This window comes from Cynocephalus volans, chromosome 11 (assembly GCF_027409185.1).
Source record: "Cynocephalus volans isolate mCynVol1 chromosome 11, mCynVol1.pri, whole genome shotgun sequence".
Classification (NCBI taxonomy): Eukaryota; Metazoa; Chordata; class Mammalia; order Dermoptera; family Cynocephalidae; genus Cynocephalus; species Cynocephalus volans.
The window spans coordinates 59,998,606-60,015,538 of NC_084470.1; the positions used below are offsets into that span (position 1 = coordinate 59,998,606).

At 50.4% G+C, this 16,933-nt stretch overlaps 2 protein-coding genes across 3 annotated transcripts in view; both read right to left on the reverse strand.

Annotated features, from left to right (window-relative positions):
• The window catches only part of IP6K1 (inositol hexakisphosphate kinase 1), a 51,916-nt gene extending 46,418 nt beyond the window's left edge, over positions 1-5,498 (reverse strand). For both annotated transcript variants that reach the window (XM_063114011.1, XM_063114010.1), the window contains exon 1: positions 5,343-5,498. The gene's annotated coding sequence lies outside the window, so the exon portion shown is untranslated. The remainder of the gene's footprint in view (positions 1-5,342) is intronic.
• Positions 5,499-7,606: 2,108 nt separating this feature from the next.
• Positions 7,607-14,631, reverse strand: CDHR4 (cadherin related family member 4). The gene is made up of 19 exons (XM_063115465.1): positions 14,583-14,631; positions 14,071-14,255; positions 13,784-13,946; positions 13,613-13,704; positions 13,007-13,117; positions 12,310-12,413; positions 12,007-12,143; positions 11,537-11,720; positions 11,288-11,441; positions 10,943-11,036; positions 10,480-10,683; positions 10,260-10,399; positions 9,863-10,013; positions 9,556-9,776; positions 9,174-9,316; positions 8,629-8,685; positions 8,440-8,527; positions 8,177-8,204; positions 7,607-7,662 (listed from the first exon to the last, which is right to left on the reverse strand). The coding sequence occupies exons 1-19, from the start codon at positions 14,629-14,631 to the stop codon at positions 7,607-7,609; spliced, it is 2,361 nt and encodes a 786-aa protein (XP_062971535.1).
• Positions 14,632-16,933: the final 2,302 nt, after the last annotated feature.

Consider the following 16,933-nt stretch of genomic DNA (forward strand, 5'->3'; position numbering starts at 1 on the left):
GAACTCAGTGGGAATCAGCAATTCACAATTTTTGCTGCTCTGTGCATTATCTATGAATGATGGCAAAAGCACTAAAAGTACTGATTTTGAAGTTATAAATTTTACCAGGTAAGTGAACTTAAAAATACAGACTCCGTGGATAATGAGGATCAACTGTATATCATGATTCTACTTATATGAAACTCTGAAAAATGCAAATTTAATCTACAGCAACAGAAAGATCAGTGATTGTGCCCAGGGAAGCAGGCTTGAGTTGACTGGAAAAGGGAACATGAGAACCATCTATGACTGACTAAAATGTTTTGACTGAAGTGTTTATATAGACACAGACATCTGTCAAAACTCATTGAAGTATACTAACACTTGAAATGCATATGTATTATTGTATGGAAATTATGCCTCAATAAAGTTGAAAAATTTATTAAAAACAATAAGGCATAAAGGTCAACAATTAGATATTGGCAGGCCATTTCTGGTCTGCAGAGGGTTTTCTTTAACCAGTAAAATGGCTTACATTATAAAAAATTCATTGCCAAATTTAAAAATCAGGAAATTTCACATTAAAATCCAAATTTCTGGTTTTCTTAAAAAAAAAAAACCACACAGGATCTGGTAACACAACTGGCTGGAACTCAGCAACACTGACCCTTTAGGTAGGGCTAGGCCTGTGCTTACTAATTCACCCTGGTCCCACCACTCCTTGCCCTTACATTTTGTTTCCCTCATTCACTGTCAACTAGTCCCTGAGGAGAATGCATCTTTTACCAACACAGATGTGTATAACATACTGCTGACTGCAAAAAGGCAAAAATTAGGATGTATAGCATAACCCCACTTTTGTAAAAGTCTGACAGGAAAAGAAGTCTGGTTATACACTAAAATACTAATAGTTTCAGTTCCCCGTACCAGCCATCCACACACCCCCCGAAAAAAACTAAAATACTAACAGTGAAGTTACTGATGAACCTTTATTTTTATTTCTTGTTTACTCATATATTACTTTTTTACTAGTGAATATACACTGCTTATATAATAAGTTTTCAAATAACAACTTTATTGAGATATAATTCACACATTATACAATTCACCCATTAAAGTATACAATTCAATGGTTTTTAGTATATTCACAGATATGTACAACCATCACAATTTTAGAACATTTTCATCACCTCAAAAAGAAATCCCATACTCTCTAGGCATCACTTCCCTATTCCCCCAACTACACCCAATCCCTAAGCAACCACTAATTTACTTCCTGTCTCTATAGAACTGCATATTCTGGGTATTTCATATAAATGGAATCACATAAATGTGGACTTTTGCATCTGACTTCTTTCGCTTAACATGTTCTCAAGGACACTGTAGCATTATCAGCACTTCATTCCTTTTTATTACAGAATAACGTTCTATTATATGTATAAACCACATTTTATTTATCTATTCATCAGTTGATGGACATTTGGGTGGATTCCCCCTTTGGCTGTTATGAATAATGCTGCTATAAACAGTCACATACAAGTTTTGTGTTTTCATTTCTCTTGGATAGATACCTAGGAGAGGGATGACTGGGTCACACGGTAACTCATTTACCATACGTTTAACCATGGAAGGAACTGCCAGACTGTTCTGCAAAGAGGCTGCACCATTTTACACTCCCATCAACAATGTATGAGGGCTCCAGTTTCTCCACATCCCCATCGACATCAACACTTGTCATTATCTGACGTTTTGATTATACAATAAGTTGTTTAATAATTGTTCATTTAATCATAATACATCCATATTTTTATGGACATCAAGGTGCTCTTATTCACTGACATCAAATTTTAGACTTGAAAAGAGTCCAGTCCTAGACCTGCTTCCCTGGCCTGCTCTCCTTTTGTATAATGAGAGGACAGGAATAAATGAACTAAACCTACAAATAAAACTTTTACAGAAGAGATCAGAAGTGAATTACCTTAGCATTCAACAAAACAGAGACCCTAACAGGGATGCAGCACTGAAGTGAACAGGAGTTCCCATCAAAACTCATTTGTAATGCCCCCTACATACTTTGAACCATAGCAGCAAACATGAGGTCTATCATCTTTCGAAAAATAACCAAGATGTCTTAGTTCTCACCCAGAATCCATTGCTCAAATCCTACTGTAGGAGAAATCAAAATGTGTATTTAAAATCAGTGCAAAGGTATAGATCCAGTGCCACAAACACATAAAATGACTGCTTACTTGCCCCAAGCCAGAGACAGAGTGTACTGTGCAGCCTTTCCCCAGCTCTGCTCATCATTGCTCCTTATAGTGTCAGGGCAGCACTGGGAGGGCAGCAGGCAGCAAATACTACCATTTACAGCAGCCCAAGGCTGCAGTGAGACCAAGAAAACTCAGGAAAGTGTCTAAGAATATTAGCACCCCGTGTTATGTTCACCTAACATGTTAACCAAGAGTCAAAACTGGTATTTTAGCCAGAAAGAAGGACAGCCACACACGGTCCCTTTTGAGATGCAGAATTACTTTCTGTTTTCAGGCCTTAGTTCTGTCCTTTGAGCAAGTTCTGCCTCTGTTCTGAGGCACTTGAGGACGGGCCTGCCTCTGTAAGGCACTAGAGTTAATATGTGCAAGCACTTCAGACAGCGTAGGAGGTGGAAGTCCATGTCCAGCAAACACCCATTTCTACTTGCCCACTCCCTTTCATTTCACTGTTTAATTACAGATGTTTCCAACTCAGTCAAATTTAGTACATCTTTATAAACGTTTGGTTCTCATCTACTACATGCAGGTACAAAAAGACACTAAAAGGTATAAAATACAATCCCTTTCAGAAAAGGGTTAGGTCATACCGTAAGAAACAAAAAATTATTCCTGAAAGAGCAAACACTTTTTCGTTTTTTATTTAAGGGCAATAATGCTACTACAGTTCAGAGGGAGTGGGGTTTTGGGGGTGTTTCATAAAGAAGGTAGGTGGGAACTGAGCTGGAAAAAGAGAAGTGAAACTGAAAGAAAAGAGCATCCCAAACAGGCAAAGATCACTGGTTTCAGCTGGCAAGAGGATTTGTGTAGAGAAATAATATGTATGGAATGTTTAGCAAACCATTTGGTTTGTGGGAATTAGGATAAATCCTGAGGAGGTGGGCTGGGGCCAACTGGGCAGCAGCACCTTGAATGGTATATTAGGACATCAGATCTCATCCCATAAGCCTGCTGTAGTTCTCAACATCTGTAGTGCAGTATCTCCACAGTCCGTGAAGTATGTCTCTTGGCCATAACAGTTAAAAGTTAGGGGAATTATGCAAAAATAAAGTAATTAAAGTGGATGGAAGGTGTGCTATTATAACAATAGTCGCACTCATTTGGGCCTAAAAATGCCCAGTGCAGAAGTACTGCTATTAGCTATCTTTGGGTAATAACAATGTTGAATCAAGCATCATCCACTAGTTATAAATATTCATGAGGTAGTAAAAGCATTAAACAAAGGCAAATAAATGTTCTTGGATATTCTATGATTTGTTTGGGACAGCGGTTCTAATATAGGGTTAGAGCATGGATGGATTTAATGGACCCTTGAGCCCCTTCTGTATGCAAAAGTCAGTGTTGTGAATTTGACTAAAGACAGAGTCTGTCTTTCTACATCTCAAAGAGGTCCAATATCCAAAATAGGAGTTATTTTAACAGAAATCCGCAAGAATTCAACCCTGTGGTTGCCTTAACTTTCTTTCTTTCTTTCTTTCTTCTTTTTTTTTTTTTAAAGATGACCAGTAAGGGGATCCTAACCCTTGACTTGGTGTTGTCAGCACCACGCTCTCCCAAGTGAGCAAACCGGCCATCCCTATATAGGGATCCGAACCCGCGGTCTTGGTGTCATCAACACCGCACTCTCCCAAGTGAGCCACGGGCTGGCCCCGTGCCTTAACTTTCTAAAAGTAGCATTAATCAAAGCCAGCGGGGGTGAAGACGGGGGTAGCTTGGGACAATTTTGAGAAGCTTCTGATATTTTAGTATCTCCTTCCTTTCTTTTCAAAACTTCCCAAGGAACTCGGCTTACCAAGGTCAAAACTCAATAAACATTCAAAAAATGGCCTCAAGGGAGGGCAATGAAATAACCAACTAAAGAGTACTCAACTTCTCCTTCTTCTCACAGGTATAATCTCATGCGAAAAACAATAAGCTGCCACCCTCCTATGATTTTAGCATCTGCACTCCAAAAGGATCTCCTGACCAAGAAGCTAGTTTCTTTCAAAATTAGACATTTGGAGGTGAAAATATCCTACCAGAAGTGCACAAAATATTGTTGCTTGACTTCTAAGTCATCTCATGCAGGCATGCTGTATGATCACACAAAAAATGCCTGTGGGAGAAGCCAAGGGACCATAGGTAAAGAGAAATGTGTTTTGGAGCCAGAACTCTTCCTAGACCGGCACACTCTGCCCAGGATCCCCAACCCTCCCACCCTCGCAGGAAAAGGGCCTGACTGTTTTCACTGACCAAGATACATTTATTACTATTTAAGTTAATTTTGGCAGCTCAATACTATCCACAACAAAAACAAGTTTTTCGTTTCTTTTTCCCATTGTAACACACTCCTACATTTCCTTTGTCTCCTAATTAAACTGACGAAATATCTCTTTAGGAAGCAATATTAATCGCGTCATCACCATAATACTTTTTCCTAAAGCAAAAAGAGGAAAACTTTGTCACACTCCGAAAAAATGATGGTCGAGAACCAAAGAAAATATGTTCCAAAATAAAATTCAGGTATTATGGACATTTAACCAGACCCTTCTAGAGAAAGCAAACGGTGAGCTCCAGCTCCGGGGAGCACGTGAGACTCCCAGCGGGTCTCAAAAGAAAGAGGTCATGCAGAGGGTCTTCGCCCTGCCGAAATTACAGGGCCGTGACCCGGCCTGCCTGTCTCGCGGGGGCTTTGGCCTGTTTCGTCTAGTCTTGATCTCAAGCTGTCTGAAAGTCACTCAAAGGAGGAATATCTAAGAAAGATGTACATATATTTTCCACCCGGGGGCAACACGTCTCCCCAGAGAGCAGCAGGCTGGCACTGGACACACTTCAGTGCTCCAGGTCAGCGGAACCCAGGTCAGAGAAGCTGGTTTCCCGCTAACCGGCCGGCCCGCCCTCGGGCATCGGACTCTCCGACCTCCACCCCTGCTGTCCCCCAGCCTCGGCGCCAGCATCTGACAGGCTCGGCGGGCAGCCGGTCAGGAGGCTCGAGGGATGTTCCAGTGATGCTCGGCCGAAGCTCCGGCCCCACGCGCGCCCCCTTCCAACCCGGTGCCCGCCGCTCCCTCACCGCGGGCGTCAGGCGGTTCTTTAGGCCCGGCTCCTGTCACTCACCGGCCTGGCCCGGACAGCGGGTGCCCACGGCTCCCCACGGGAGCTGGGCCCCCCGGGCCTCCAGGTTTCGGCCCGCCCCCTGGCAGGCAGCGCAGATGGCTGAGCCCCGCAGCAGCGGCCCCACACCGGCCGCTCGGTCCAGCTCCGGGCACTGCCCACTGGGTACGGATCAACAACAAGATGGCGGCCAGCCGAGGGGGCGGGGTTCGGGCGTCATAGTAACCAGGACGGCAAAGAGCCCGCCCCCGACGGAGGCAATCCCCAATCAACAGCCTGTTGGCCCAACGCCCGGAGAAGCACTTACCGTTGAGAGGTCCGGCCACCTGTCAGTCAGAGCCTCCCTCTCACGGCCAATGCCGAACGCCTGGGGCACGTGACTGTGACGGCACTGGTTGGCGCATGCGCGCCTCCCTTCGAGTCGCTGGTGGCGGAGGAGATTCTGCTGGCTACTCAGAGGCTGGAGCGCCCTTTGCTTCTATGAGCGTGCAGCACCCGTGCGGAGCCGGCAGCGTCTTCTCATACAAGCGCGCACACTTAGGGAATGTCAGCGGGGTGCCATTTGCTTTTTTAGTCACCCACCCTGGAAAGAAGGGGATGTTGTCTTCGGTTCACTGGTGAGGAAACTGAGGCTCAGAGATGGGAAGCCAAGGTCAGTCTACTTCTGGAAGTGGAGGCGCTAGATCTCACACCTCCTCCTACTGGCTCCAGAGTATAAAGAGCCTCTTCCCAGTGGCTTCCCCAATTTCGTCCATCAGTAGTCCCGAGGTGCAGCTGTCTGTGCTGCCCAGCAGCCCCTGGCCCATTGCCCATGCTTTCGGGCCTGGAGTTCAGTCCCCAGCACAAACCCTGTTACGCAGCGAGCACTCCCTCTTCTCTGCTCTAGAGCCTCTTATCTTGAGTCTCTATAACTGCATCTTTTGCCCTGGACTGTCATGACCTGCCTTGCCTCACAGGCAGGCAAAGAGTCCCAGGAAGATGGTCTTCCCTTCTTCTCTATCCAGAGCATCTAACCCTGAGCACCTTTCAGGGTTAGGATACCAGATGTAGACACCCGGTCTGGGGCCATACCCAAATGCCCCAACTACCTAACTGTGACTTTTGAACCCTAGCCTCTCTGAGCTTTGGTTGCCCCACCTGTAAAATGAGGATAAAAGCCTAGCTTCTCAAAGATGCAGATTTAATGAGCCCCTAGAGCAGGATAAGTACTCAGGAAAAATCTTCCTACAGCCACTTCCTGTAACTACCTGGTCCGAGGTTGCTGTTCCTGAGGCCTGGTCTAACACTCACTTTGGTGGGAATCCCAGACAGGGTGTTTTTCCCACAGAAGGCACTCAGCTTCTTCCTGGGCTTGGAATGCCATAACTGGGTCAGGAAGGGAGGTCCTCCAGTGCCCTGAGAGGATTCAGGCCCACAAACTTAACAGAGGAGGGAAGATTGAGATGACTTGGGGATACCACAGTAAGGCTAGCCTCCATCCAGACAGCAGGTCATCTTGGAGAGCTAGCAGTAGCCGGAGACCTGATGCCAGGCTGGGTGTGGGGAGGGACCCAGCATTGCCCCCGGCAAGACCTGCCTTCTTGCAGGTTGCTATAGGCCACCTATGGGAGCTCAGCTCAGCACAGGGAGAGTGGAGGGCAGAGGAACCAGAGGAAACAGATCAGGAAGAAATGGGAACACCCCTCTGAAGAGGGCTTCCATCAGTCCTTCCAGGGCCAGCTATGCCACGGATTCTCAAGTATATACCACCCCTCATCCCAGTGCAAAACCTCCAGATCTTTCCCAAGGAAACCTCCACAAACACTTGGAAAACTGCTCTGAAGTCTGGTGAGACCCTCAAAAACCAACAGTGTTCTCTCAGTAGGAAAAGAAAGCAGGTGGCCTCTAGGGGAAAGGCTGACTGAAGTCCCCCTCAGTCACTGACAAGGATAACAACCTTTAATCTCTGCAGAGTGTCAATCACTGTCAGAGCATCATACAATGCCTTCTTAAAAGAAAAATATAGGGTTTGATCCCTGTACCGGCAACTCACCAAAAGGAGAAAAAGAAAGAAAAACAACCTTACTGCTCCCTAGAGTGTGCCCACAAGGTAGTGCATTCTCCAAGTGAGAACAAGGAAGCACAGATCTCAGAGCTTCTCCCACACATAGGTTACAAGGCTGGGACTTTTCTGTTTGTAATTTTGTTTATTATTGAATCAACTTGAAAAGACAACCCACGATCATGTGAAAAAGAAATTCGACACATAGTGAAGCAGCTGCTTGGCCTCAGAGCCAGCGGGGGGATCCTGTCCGTGTGTTGAACAGGTAGTCTCTGCCTGTACCTGAGAGAGAGAGGGCACTGCTAGCCTCAGCAGAACTGCCTCCCTCCGCTAAGAGTAAGGATAGACATTCCAAGACCCTCAGTGCGAACTCCTTTCTGATGGGATCTAACTTGTCCCCTTCCTCCCTTCTCAGGAAATTCTCTGAGGTCTGACTCAAATGCTCAGGAATCCTCCTTGAGTCTCCAAAACTGGACACCAATTCTCCTGAGGCCAGTGCCAGATTACCCTGCCATAATTCACTGGTGACACTGGGGAAACTGGGGGCTTCTTCCCTCACACCATCCCCTTCCCTCTGTGGACAGATCAGGTCTGAGTCATCTCCTGGCCCCACAGGTGTTTGGCTGAAGGCTGGCTAAAGGGTGAGTGGAGGTGAAAGCAAACCACATTCAGGGAAAAAGTAGATGGTGGATGTCTGGTGGTAGGAGGAGATACTGAGATGGAGTGAGGAGAGGAGGAGACACTGAGATGGGGTTAGAGCCCAGGCAGAGACTAGTTTGAGAAGAGGGAGACTCACGGGAGTCCTGTGCTCTGCCATCAAAATGCTGCTGAGGGGAAGAACAAGAGGATACAATGAGTTGAATCCTGCCCACAGGTGAGCAGATGGAGGCCTGCCCCTGGAGGGGCCAGGAGCCCACCTGCTTCCTCCATCCTGAGGGTGCTGGTGTGGGCCTCCCACAGGGGTAGCCATTCACAGGGAAGGGGGCAGGCTTGGCTGGGGCAGGGGACTACTCTGGAGTAGCCTCAGTGCCCACTACTCAGGATGGTGAGTTGACATACCAGGCTTATGATGCTGCTGGGTGCCTGGGACATCTCCATCCTTGGTGCCTCCATGAATCCCTCAACGGACCCCTCAGTTCTCTGTATGCTGGGGCAAAGTAAGAGCAGGAGTACAGTATAAGGCTGCGGGCCCCAGACTGAGTTTAAGAGATGGGCTCCCAGGCATAGAGGTATGCAAAGGAGACTGACCTGTTTAGCAGCAGAGCCTGGGCTGGTTTGCTTGGTGCCTGCAGCACCTTAGCTAACCTAAAATGCCAGGAGGAGGAACCAAACAGTGAGGGCAGCATGCTTGCTGGCTCCAGGAACCAGCACCATTCACCTATCCCTTAATATTGGAGACAGCCAATGTCTTGTATGCAATGCCTTCAATGTTACCCACCCACCCCCTTCCCCTCAGTCTGAGCAATACAGGAGCAAGGCAGGTTTCAAGTGGAAGGCAAGGGTAAGGAATAGGGGTAAATGCCCAATACAGAACAGACTGAGTTTCAAGCTGTGAGCTTCATCCACACCCACCTCATTCCAAGACTGGCCTTTGCTAAAGATGGAGACCTCTTCCTCCCAGTGTCTCTCTGACTAATCTGAAGGCCTCTGGTTGGAGGGAAGCCCTCCTCAATATCAGTTTGTCTGCCCATCACTTGGACATTGTCATTAAATCTTGGGTGAAGCCACCTATCACATCCAGTGTCCACAGGCGAGCTGGGGGAAGGCAGGGAGCACAGGCCTAGGAACCCTACCTGCAGAGGAGCCTGCTGAGGAGCCAGCCCAGAGCCAAGAGGAGAAGGGCACCGGTTGCTGTCAGCACCACCACAAACCAGGGCTCCGGCTGCCAGAAAGCCTCGGTATTTTTCATGAGCAGGGGTGGCATCATTGAGGGCACCTGAAATGGGGCCACAGCCTCACCACTGCCCTGCCAAGATGCCCTGACCATCCAGACTTGAAACCCCTCCATGGGTTTTCCATCTGCCCCACACCCCAGATTTGTTCTGTGTTGCCAGGTTCTTTGCAGTCAACAGTTTCCTCTGGAATGCCATCCCTCATTGTTCCGCCTGAAAAACTGGATCTCCCCACCCATCAAGGTCCGCTCTCCCCACTCCCCAAGGAAGGACCCCCCCTCACTGTCGTTCTGTGGTTGCTGGTGGCCACCGTGCTGGTGCTCCAGGGAAATAGATGCACAGTGATGGTGGCTGTGGTGCTGAGGTGAGGGATGGAGGGGCCTGCGTCGGCCACACGGATCAATAGCTCATAGGTACAGGGCGGCTCTGGCCAGGGGGGCCCCAACACAAAGTCATTGTGCACCAGGACAGCCCCTTGCAGGCTGAATCGGCTCTGGCTATTCCCTGAAAGCAGAGTGGCAGGAGGAGGGGACCACTGCCAGCCTTAGCCTGCCCCTCATCTATAACTTGCTGGCCCCCATGGCCCCCACCTCCCATGATGCTGTAGGAGAACGCCAGGCGCTGTGGCTCCTGGGGGATCCAGCATGACACTTTTGTCACCTCTATGCTACGGCCCAGTGGAGTATAGATGGTGAGTTCCTGAAATGGGGGGTCACACTCAGGAGCATGGTCATTCACATCCTGCAGAAAAGCATCCAAGTTAGGAGTGGATGCAACTCACTCCCCAAACCTAGCTAGACCCTCAGCTTCCTCCCACTACAGCCAGAGCATAGAAATCAGGAACAGGCTCCAAAGTTTTCCACAATGAGGCCCCACCCACTCCAGCCAACCAATGGAAGAAATGGGGCACAAAGCGGAAAAGCAGACTTCCAGAGGGCAATTCGAATTCATCTTTCAAGTCTTTTCAAGGCCTTGGGGATCAATTACCTCAACCTCAATGGTAATGGTACAAGAGCCTGAGCGGTGACGGGTGGGATCCTGGTCTTGGCTATGGTCAATCAGCAGGACAGTGAGCCTGTACAACCTCTGTTGCTCATAGTCCAAAGGCCCCAGGAGGTGAACCTTCCCTAGAGGGGGTGGCCACAGCCTCAGCCTGCGGAGCCAACTCTGGCTCCACCCCTCCATACCAGCCCTAGGGAGGAAGTACCGCTGAGAGGGTCCACAGCAAAGGTGGCAGGTCCGCCAGGTATGTAGTACTTGATGCTGTTGTGTGGGTAATCCATATCCGTGCCCACCACAGAGCCCAGCAGAGTGTGTGGCCTTGCATCCTCCCGGACCCAGAACGTGAGTGGGGCACAGGCTGGGGAGAACTCATTGACAGGTGTCACCATAACCAGTACTGGCACCTCAGCTGGGGGAAATTTGGCAGTCAAGGAGCTGGCCTGGGGTGCCCAGCCCTGCTCTGGGGGGTCTGAGGAAGGAAATGGTCTGGAGAGGGAGGGCAATAGCTCTCCCCTGTTGAGTGTATAAGAGAGACACCCTAGGGGTCTGAAATGGAGAAAACCCTACCCTGCCCTACTGGTTTCTGAAGAAGAGATAGCCCTGTTCTGGGGATCGGAAGATGGAGACAGCCCTTTCTTGAATGTCCAGGCCTGGGTATGGTCACTCACTGGTCATTTGGGGCTGACCACCATCAAGCACCAGGATGGAGGCTGCATGCTGGAAGCAGGCTCCAGGAGTGTCACAGTCCAGTGTGGCATTCACCTGGCCAGAGGGGCCAGAAAGTGAGGCCCAGCCAAGGCCTGGAAAGGCCTTGAGCCACACTGTGCTGCCTAAAGGCAGGCATCCACAGATAGCATACCTCTGTTTTCCAGACTGCAAAGCAGGTTGGCTCAACAACCATCCCCCAACCCTCACCCCCACAGTCTCAGCTCCCACAGACCCTTAGCCAATCCACCCCTTTATGCCCCAAGCAGTCTGCCGGTGGGTCTGGGAGCATAGTAGGAACTGGGCACCTCAAGGGTCTTGTCGCGAAGGTGGAGGCTGGCAGAGCCAGGAGGGCTGTGGAACCACAGCTGGTAGTCTAGGGTGACGTCAGCAAAGTCCGTGTCAGCGCAAGTGAGGGTGTTCAGCACGGTGCCCATTGGCGCAGTCTCGGGTATTTGAGTCCTGGGAGTGTAAGACCAGCGGCAAAGCGGGAGTCTGGCCCAGCTGTGAGCCTCAGCTCTCCTCCAGCAGCCCAGGTAAGGTTCCCTTGTACTCACACCAGGAGTGCCGGGAGGCAGCGCGGGGGCCAGCGGTTGACTGGCCGCACGTTCACCGTGAAATCGAGCTCAGCACTGGTCCACGGCTGGAGATGCTCGAAGGCCTTCACCTGCACCCTGGTGATTGCAGCGCCTATGGCGCGAGCCGCCTGCAAGGGCGCGGTGGTCCGGACGATGCCGTCGGCTAGTCCACGTGGGAAGGCGGGGCGTAAATGGAGATTTCACCCCGCCTCCAGCTCCGCCCTGCCCCCGGCTCAATCCTGCTTCCCCCGCCCACCCCCCATCCGCTGGCGGAGGAAGCCGCTGAATCTAACCACTCCCTCCGCCTTCTCCAAGTCAGGGCACCAAACCTGACCTCTCGCCAGTCGCAGCCCAGGCCTCGTTTCTCAGGAGGGCGAGAAGATAGTAAGAGTCACCTCTGGAGCAGCAGAGACATTCCGATACCCCCCTCCCCTTCCCCCGCTGCTCACTGCGTCCGATGGAGAAGAGTGGGCTGGGCACCGGGGAAAGGATTTCGTAGCGCACGTCGAAGCCCCGGGCCCGGACCTGAACTACCTCGCTTCCAGGGACCCAGTTCTCAGGGATGGTGACGTTCTGGGCCTGCTTCCTGGACCAAAAGGAGGACACCGGCTCCTGCCCGCTCCCGCTCAACCCGGCGGGGTCTGCAGGCTCCTCCCCTAAAATTCCCCTACTACGGGAGCTAGGATGCCTCAGCAATCCCGCACCCTATCCCCACTCCTAATTCCACTGTTTCCATGGTAGGGGAACCTTACAGGAAGGAGACCTGGCCGGAGGGAGTAGGCAAAACCTTCACCATCATCATCCCATGGCAGTGATGGCCTTGTCCAAAGGACACTAAGATCTGCAGCTGGAAGACCTGCACACAGAACAGGAAGGGAGTCATGGTGTCTGTCCACCTGTATGTCTGTGCCCAATCCTCCCTCAAATAGGCAGCCCTCTCAGGATCACCACAAGGAGCCCCAACATTCACTCCTCCCCATGACCTGCTGACAAGTGTTCCTTGGAGCCCTATACCTTTGGGCCATAAGTTCTTCTATTTGGATGTAAACACCCAAGACAGAGTGATATTCACAATGTGAATTATCATCTTAGAGTTGCTAAGAGCCAGTCACTGAGAGGTGGAAGCTTTAAAGAGGGAACTCTAACCCCTCCAGACTGCACTGGCCACTTTATTCAGAACTTTTTCTTAATGTGTGATTGCTCTAAACACTCTTCTTTTTATTAGAGGGCCTGTGAGCTCCCAGAGCCAGGAGCCCTCTTCTTTCTGGAACTCCAGAGCCCAGCATAGAACCAGGCCACAGTGAGAGGACAGCCAGCATGGGGCAGCAGGTGCAGGTCTGGGTGAGGCAGTATTAGTCAAGGAGGCCAAAGAGACCAAGAACAAATAAATTTCCAGAGGTGATGGTTCTCCCCAATCCATGGATACCCCAGAATTTAGGTCATGTTCACCTTTTGAGCTTGGCCTTTGAGGCCCTGGGACGGTGCCCGCAGCCAACCCTGCTCATTGATGGAGAAAGGTCCGGGGAAATGTGGAGGGTCCTGGGCACTGATAATGTTCATCTGATAGAACAGAGATGTTAGTGGCCTTGTCCAGCCCTGAGTGCCCAAGCATCCCTGTAAACATCCTCCAACAGCCCAGCAGGTACCCGCCTACACCCAGCTCTCTCATGCCCCACCATTGACCCTTACCCCATCCTGGGCTCCCTGATCTCCACCTGATCCTCAATCCTTTCTGCTTTTAAACTAATTACTTTGTTTTTAAACTACACGTCTTTTTTAGATTACAAAAAGTAATAGACAATTGTGATGGAAGACTCAAAACACATAGGAGAACTTGAAGGAACTCAGCCCCTGAGATGTCTTTGTAGGAACAGCCATGGTCACTAGGGAATCGGCAGCCCTCCGAGGCTCTCTCCAAGAACATGCATCATGGAGAGGTTCAGCTGTGTACTGCAGGGTCACTCTGTAGACTATGCCTGGCCAGGCAGGGACCGGGCTTTCTCTCCCCACTCCCCCCACCATCTTGTCACCCACTGCATTGTGTGCTAGACTCACCTGGGCTCCCTGAAGTTCTAAACCTGGGAGCAGCAGCGTGTATAGCCGGGCCCCAGGTGTGACTGTCTCCGGCACCTGAATGATTTCTCCAGCTGGCCAGAGGGAAGGTCAGGGAGGATCTGTTCAGAACATGCCTGCCGCCCACCACCTGCCTGCTGCCCCTGGCCTCACCTGGACTGGCAAATCGACCAACACACTGGATATGGCCAGGGTCCCGCTGTACATCCACAGAGAGTGGTCCCTCCATTACACGGTTGCCACATGTGAACCGCAGCTGCAACTTATAGTGGTTCACTGCTAGGGCATCCAGACGAGCTGAGCTGCTCAAGGTCACCTGCGGTGGGTGGGCAGTGCCATGTGGATGCTGTGCTCTTTGTCCTCCTACATCACCTCTGGCTATGGGAATTTCAGGTCTGTCCTTGTGCCCCCACAGTTCCCAGGTGTTCCCATGACCCTACCTTGCCCACATAGATCCCTTGCCACCTGGTCAGGCTGGGTGGGTTGAAGAAAGTGGTGGGTGGCTGCACATTGAGCAACTCAAGGGTGGGCGTGGAGGAGGAGCAGTTGAAGGAGAAAGAGTGAAGGATGGTGCCAGGGCCCTGGCTCTCAGAGACATTTATGAACCAGGGCAGGCTGTAGAGGTCTATGAGGAGCAGATGGTTCAGGCTGGAGGGCCCCCATGCTCATGGAACCACACATCTGAACATAGTTCTGCCCTTCTGCTACAAGGTGTTGGCCACATTTGGGGCCAACCAGCCAAGCCCCTTCCTTGTCCCCCACATCTGACATTTCACAGATGGACAGGGAGAACTTGGTCAAGAGAGCAGCCAAAATTAGGAATAAAAGTCAGGAGTTTAGACCCTTACTCTTTCCTGGCTCTCCCCCAGCCCCTGCCTTCCACAGTAGCTTATCTGAAAAGGGTTGGGACTTCAAGGGAAAACTGGGGTTCCCCCACCCACAAGCTTCTCACCAGAGACAACCAGAGCAAAAAGGAGCACCATGAGCCCGAGCAACACCATGATGGCCTGAAGATCCAGACAGCCTGAAGATCCACACAGCCCGAAGATCCACAAAGCCAGGCTATTTGTCAGGCACACCTCGTTACCAGGTCAGTTGCTCAAACACAGCTGGGCAGGCTGGACTCCTGGGCCTCCCACATTCTAGCCCCGCCCATCCCTAGTGACCAAGCTCTAGTCCTCTGGCAGGCTTCCAGAGGTCTGGAAAATCCCATTTTCCACTCCCCCTAATGAATGCCCACAAACCTAAGGGGATATGAGGGGAGAAGGATAAAGCTTCAGATGGGGAAACTGCTCAAATAGTACTTGGAGACAGAGCAAGCACAGTTCCAAGGAAAACTGGGCCCAGGACCTGCTACCCCATGAAGTCTGAACTCCTGCTGCCCCCACCCCCCACTATTAGAACATTATCTGCCTACAAAATCTGAAAACGACCATCAACAAAATCTCTCTAAAGTTGCCTATGTTCAACAAGGAAAAGAAATCTTTGGTGATCAGGCCAGCCTGTGGCTCACTTGGGAGAGTGTGGTGCTGATAACGTCACCTTCTTAAAAAAAAAAAGAAAGAAATCTCTGGTGACAGAAATAAAAATAGTGGTTACCTTTGGGGATATCAGCTGGAAGAGGAACAAGGTGGCTTCCTGGAGTGGCTGGGAATGTCCTATATCTTGATCGGTGTGGGAGTTGCACAAGTGTCTACAGATTTAACATTTATTGACCTGTATCTTTAAGACTTGTCCATTTGTTGTATTTATATTTTAAGTCAATTGTTAAAAAGTTTTCACAGTTAAAAAGCTGGCCAGTTAGCTCGGTTGGTTGAAATGCAGTGTTATAACACCAAGGTCAAGGGTTTGGATCCCCATACCAGCCAGCCACCAAAAAAAAAGTTTTCTTCACTTGCTCTCTCCAGTTCTTACCTTCTCACTCTCTTCTCTACCCTCTCCAGTCAGGCTTGTCCCTTTCTCCACAAAACTGCTGTTGTCAGGGTCCTCAATGAACTGCACATTGCTGAATCCAGTGGTTTGTTCTCCACTCTCATCTCCTCAGCAATGTTTGCTGCTTGCTCCCTTGCCTCCTAAGTCACCACACTTTCTCAGATTTCTCTCACCTCCCTGGCTGCTCCTGCTCAGCTCCTTTGTTTGTTCTGCTTCATCTCCTCTACATCCACCCAGTGGAATGTTTCAAGGCACTCTGCCCGCCTCTGTCTACACTCATTCATGCCCCAACCCCCATTCCTGCCCCCACCCCCATCTCACTTTACCTCCCAGATCCAAGGCTCCAGTGTTGATCTCTCTCCTGACCTCGAATCATACACCTAGCGCTGACCCTGCATCCCCTCTTGAATGTCTAAAAGGCATCACATATGATCATTTGATTTTCTTCCCCAAACCCACTCTTCTCTGGTCATTCCTGGATCTATTTATGGTAATTCCATATAACCAATTCGGGACAGAAATATAGGAGTCTGCTGCTTGATGCCTCTTTTCCCCAACCCACATCCATGCATCAGCAAGGCTTGATTTTAGCTCCAAAACATACCTCCAAGTGACCCCCTTCTATGCATCTGCCCTGCACAGACCCAGGCCCTCCCCTCTCTTGCCTGGATGAAGGCAGGAGCCTCCATTTATCACAGAGTCTTTCTCCCAAATCAACCATGATTATCTAAGCAGGATCCAGCCTAATCCATTCCCTGCTCCTCACTGCACCAAGAACAAAACCCATTTTCCTCTATAAAGCTGCTGGGAGCTTGGTTTTGCTGATCTCTTCACTCTCTCCACCACCACCAATTACAGACACCTTGGCCTTCTTTATGTTTGGCCCTGTTCAGCTCCTGTCCCTCAGGATCTTTACACTGGCTGACTGACTGTACTTACAATGCCCCTCTTCTGGACTTTTCCATGATGGCTCATCCAAATTGCACCTGATGTCACCTCCTCTGAGAGTCTCCTCCCCCAAGGTGGCCAGTCGCCCTCATTCTCCGCTATTTTTCTGTCTGCTGCTAAGTCTAGTCTGTCTCCAGTTAGACTTGAACCTAACCTCCGATCATGGAGTGGCCTCAGAGGACAGGCTTTGACCATTCCGGCCAGAGAGCGTCGCCCTCTTCCAGCCTCCGCACCGACCCTGAGTCTGCACGTGATGCTTGGCAGAGCAGATGCGGTGGTGGCATGTAGCGCCGGACTCACGGCTAGCCACGCACTGCCCACTAGAGGGCGGTCCCGTCTAGCTCGGCCCAGTCGCCTGGCCTGGAGGCCGCCGGCTGGGCCTTGAATGAGGCCCCTCCCATGCGCTGCCCCGAGGTCCTGCGC

Excerpts from the sequence above, each read along its gene's own strand:
- CDHR4 (XM_063115465.1), bottom strand. The coding sequence starts at position 14,631 with ATGGTGTTGCTCGGGCTCATGGTGCTCCTTTTTGCTCTGGTTGTCTCT. Across the intron at positions 12,144-12,309 it reads TCCGGCCAGGTCTCCTTCCT|GAAGCAGGCCCAGAACGTCA; the intron begins GTAAGGTTCCCC and ends CTTTTGGTCCAG. Across the intron at positions 10,400-10,479 it reads TGCTGTGGACCCTCTCAGCG|GGAAGGTTCACCTCCTGGGG; the intron begins GTACTTCCTCCC and ends CACCCCCTCTAG.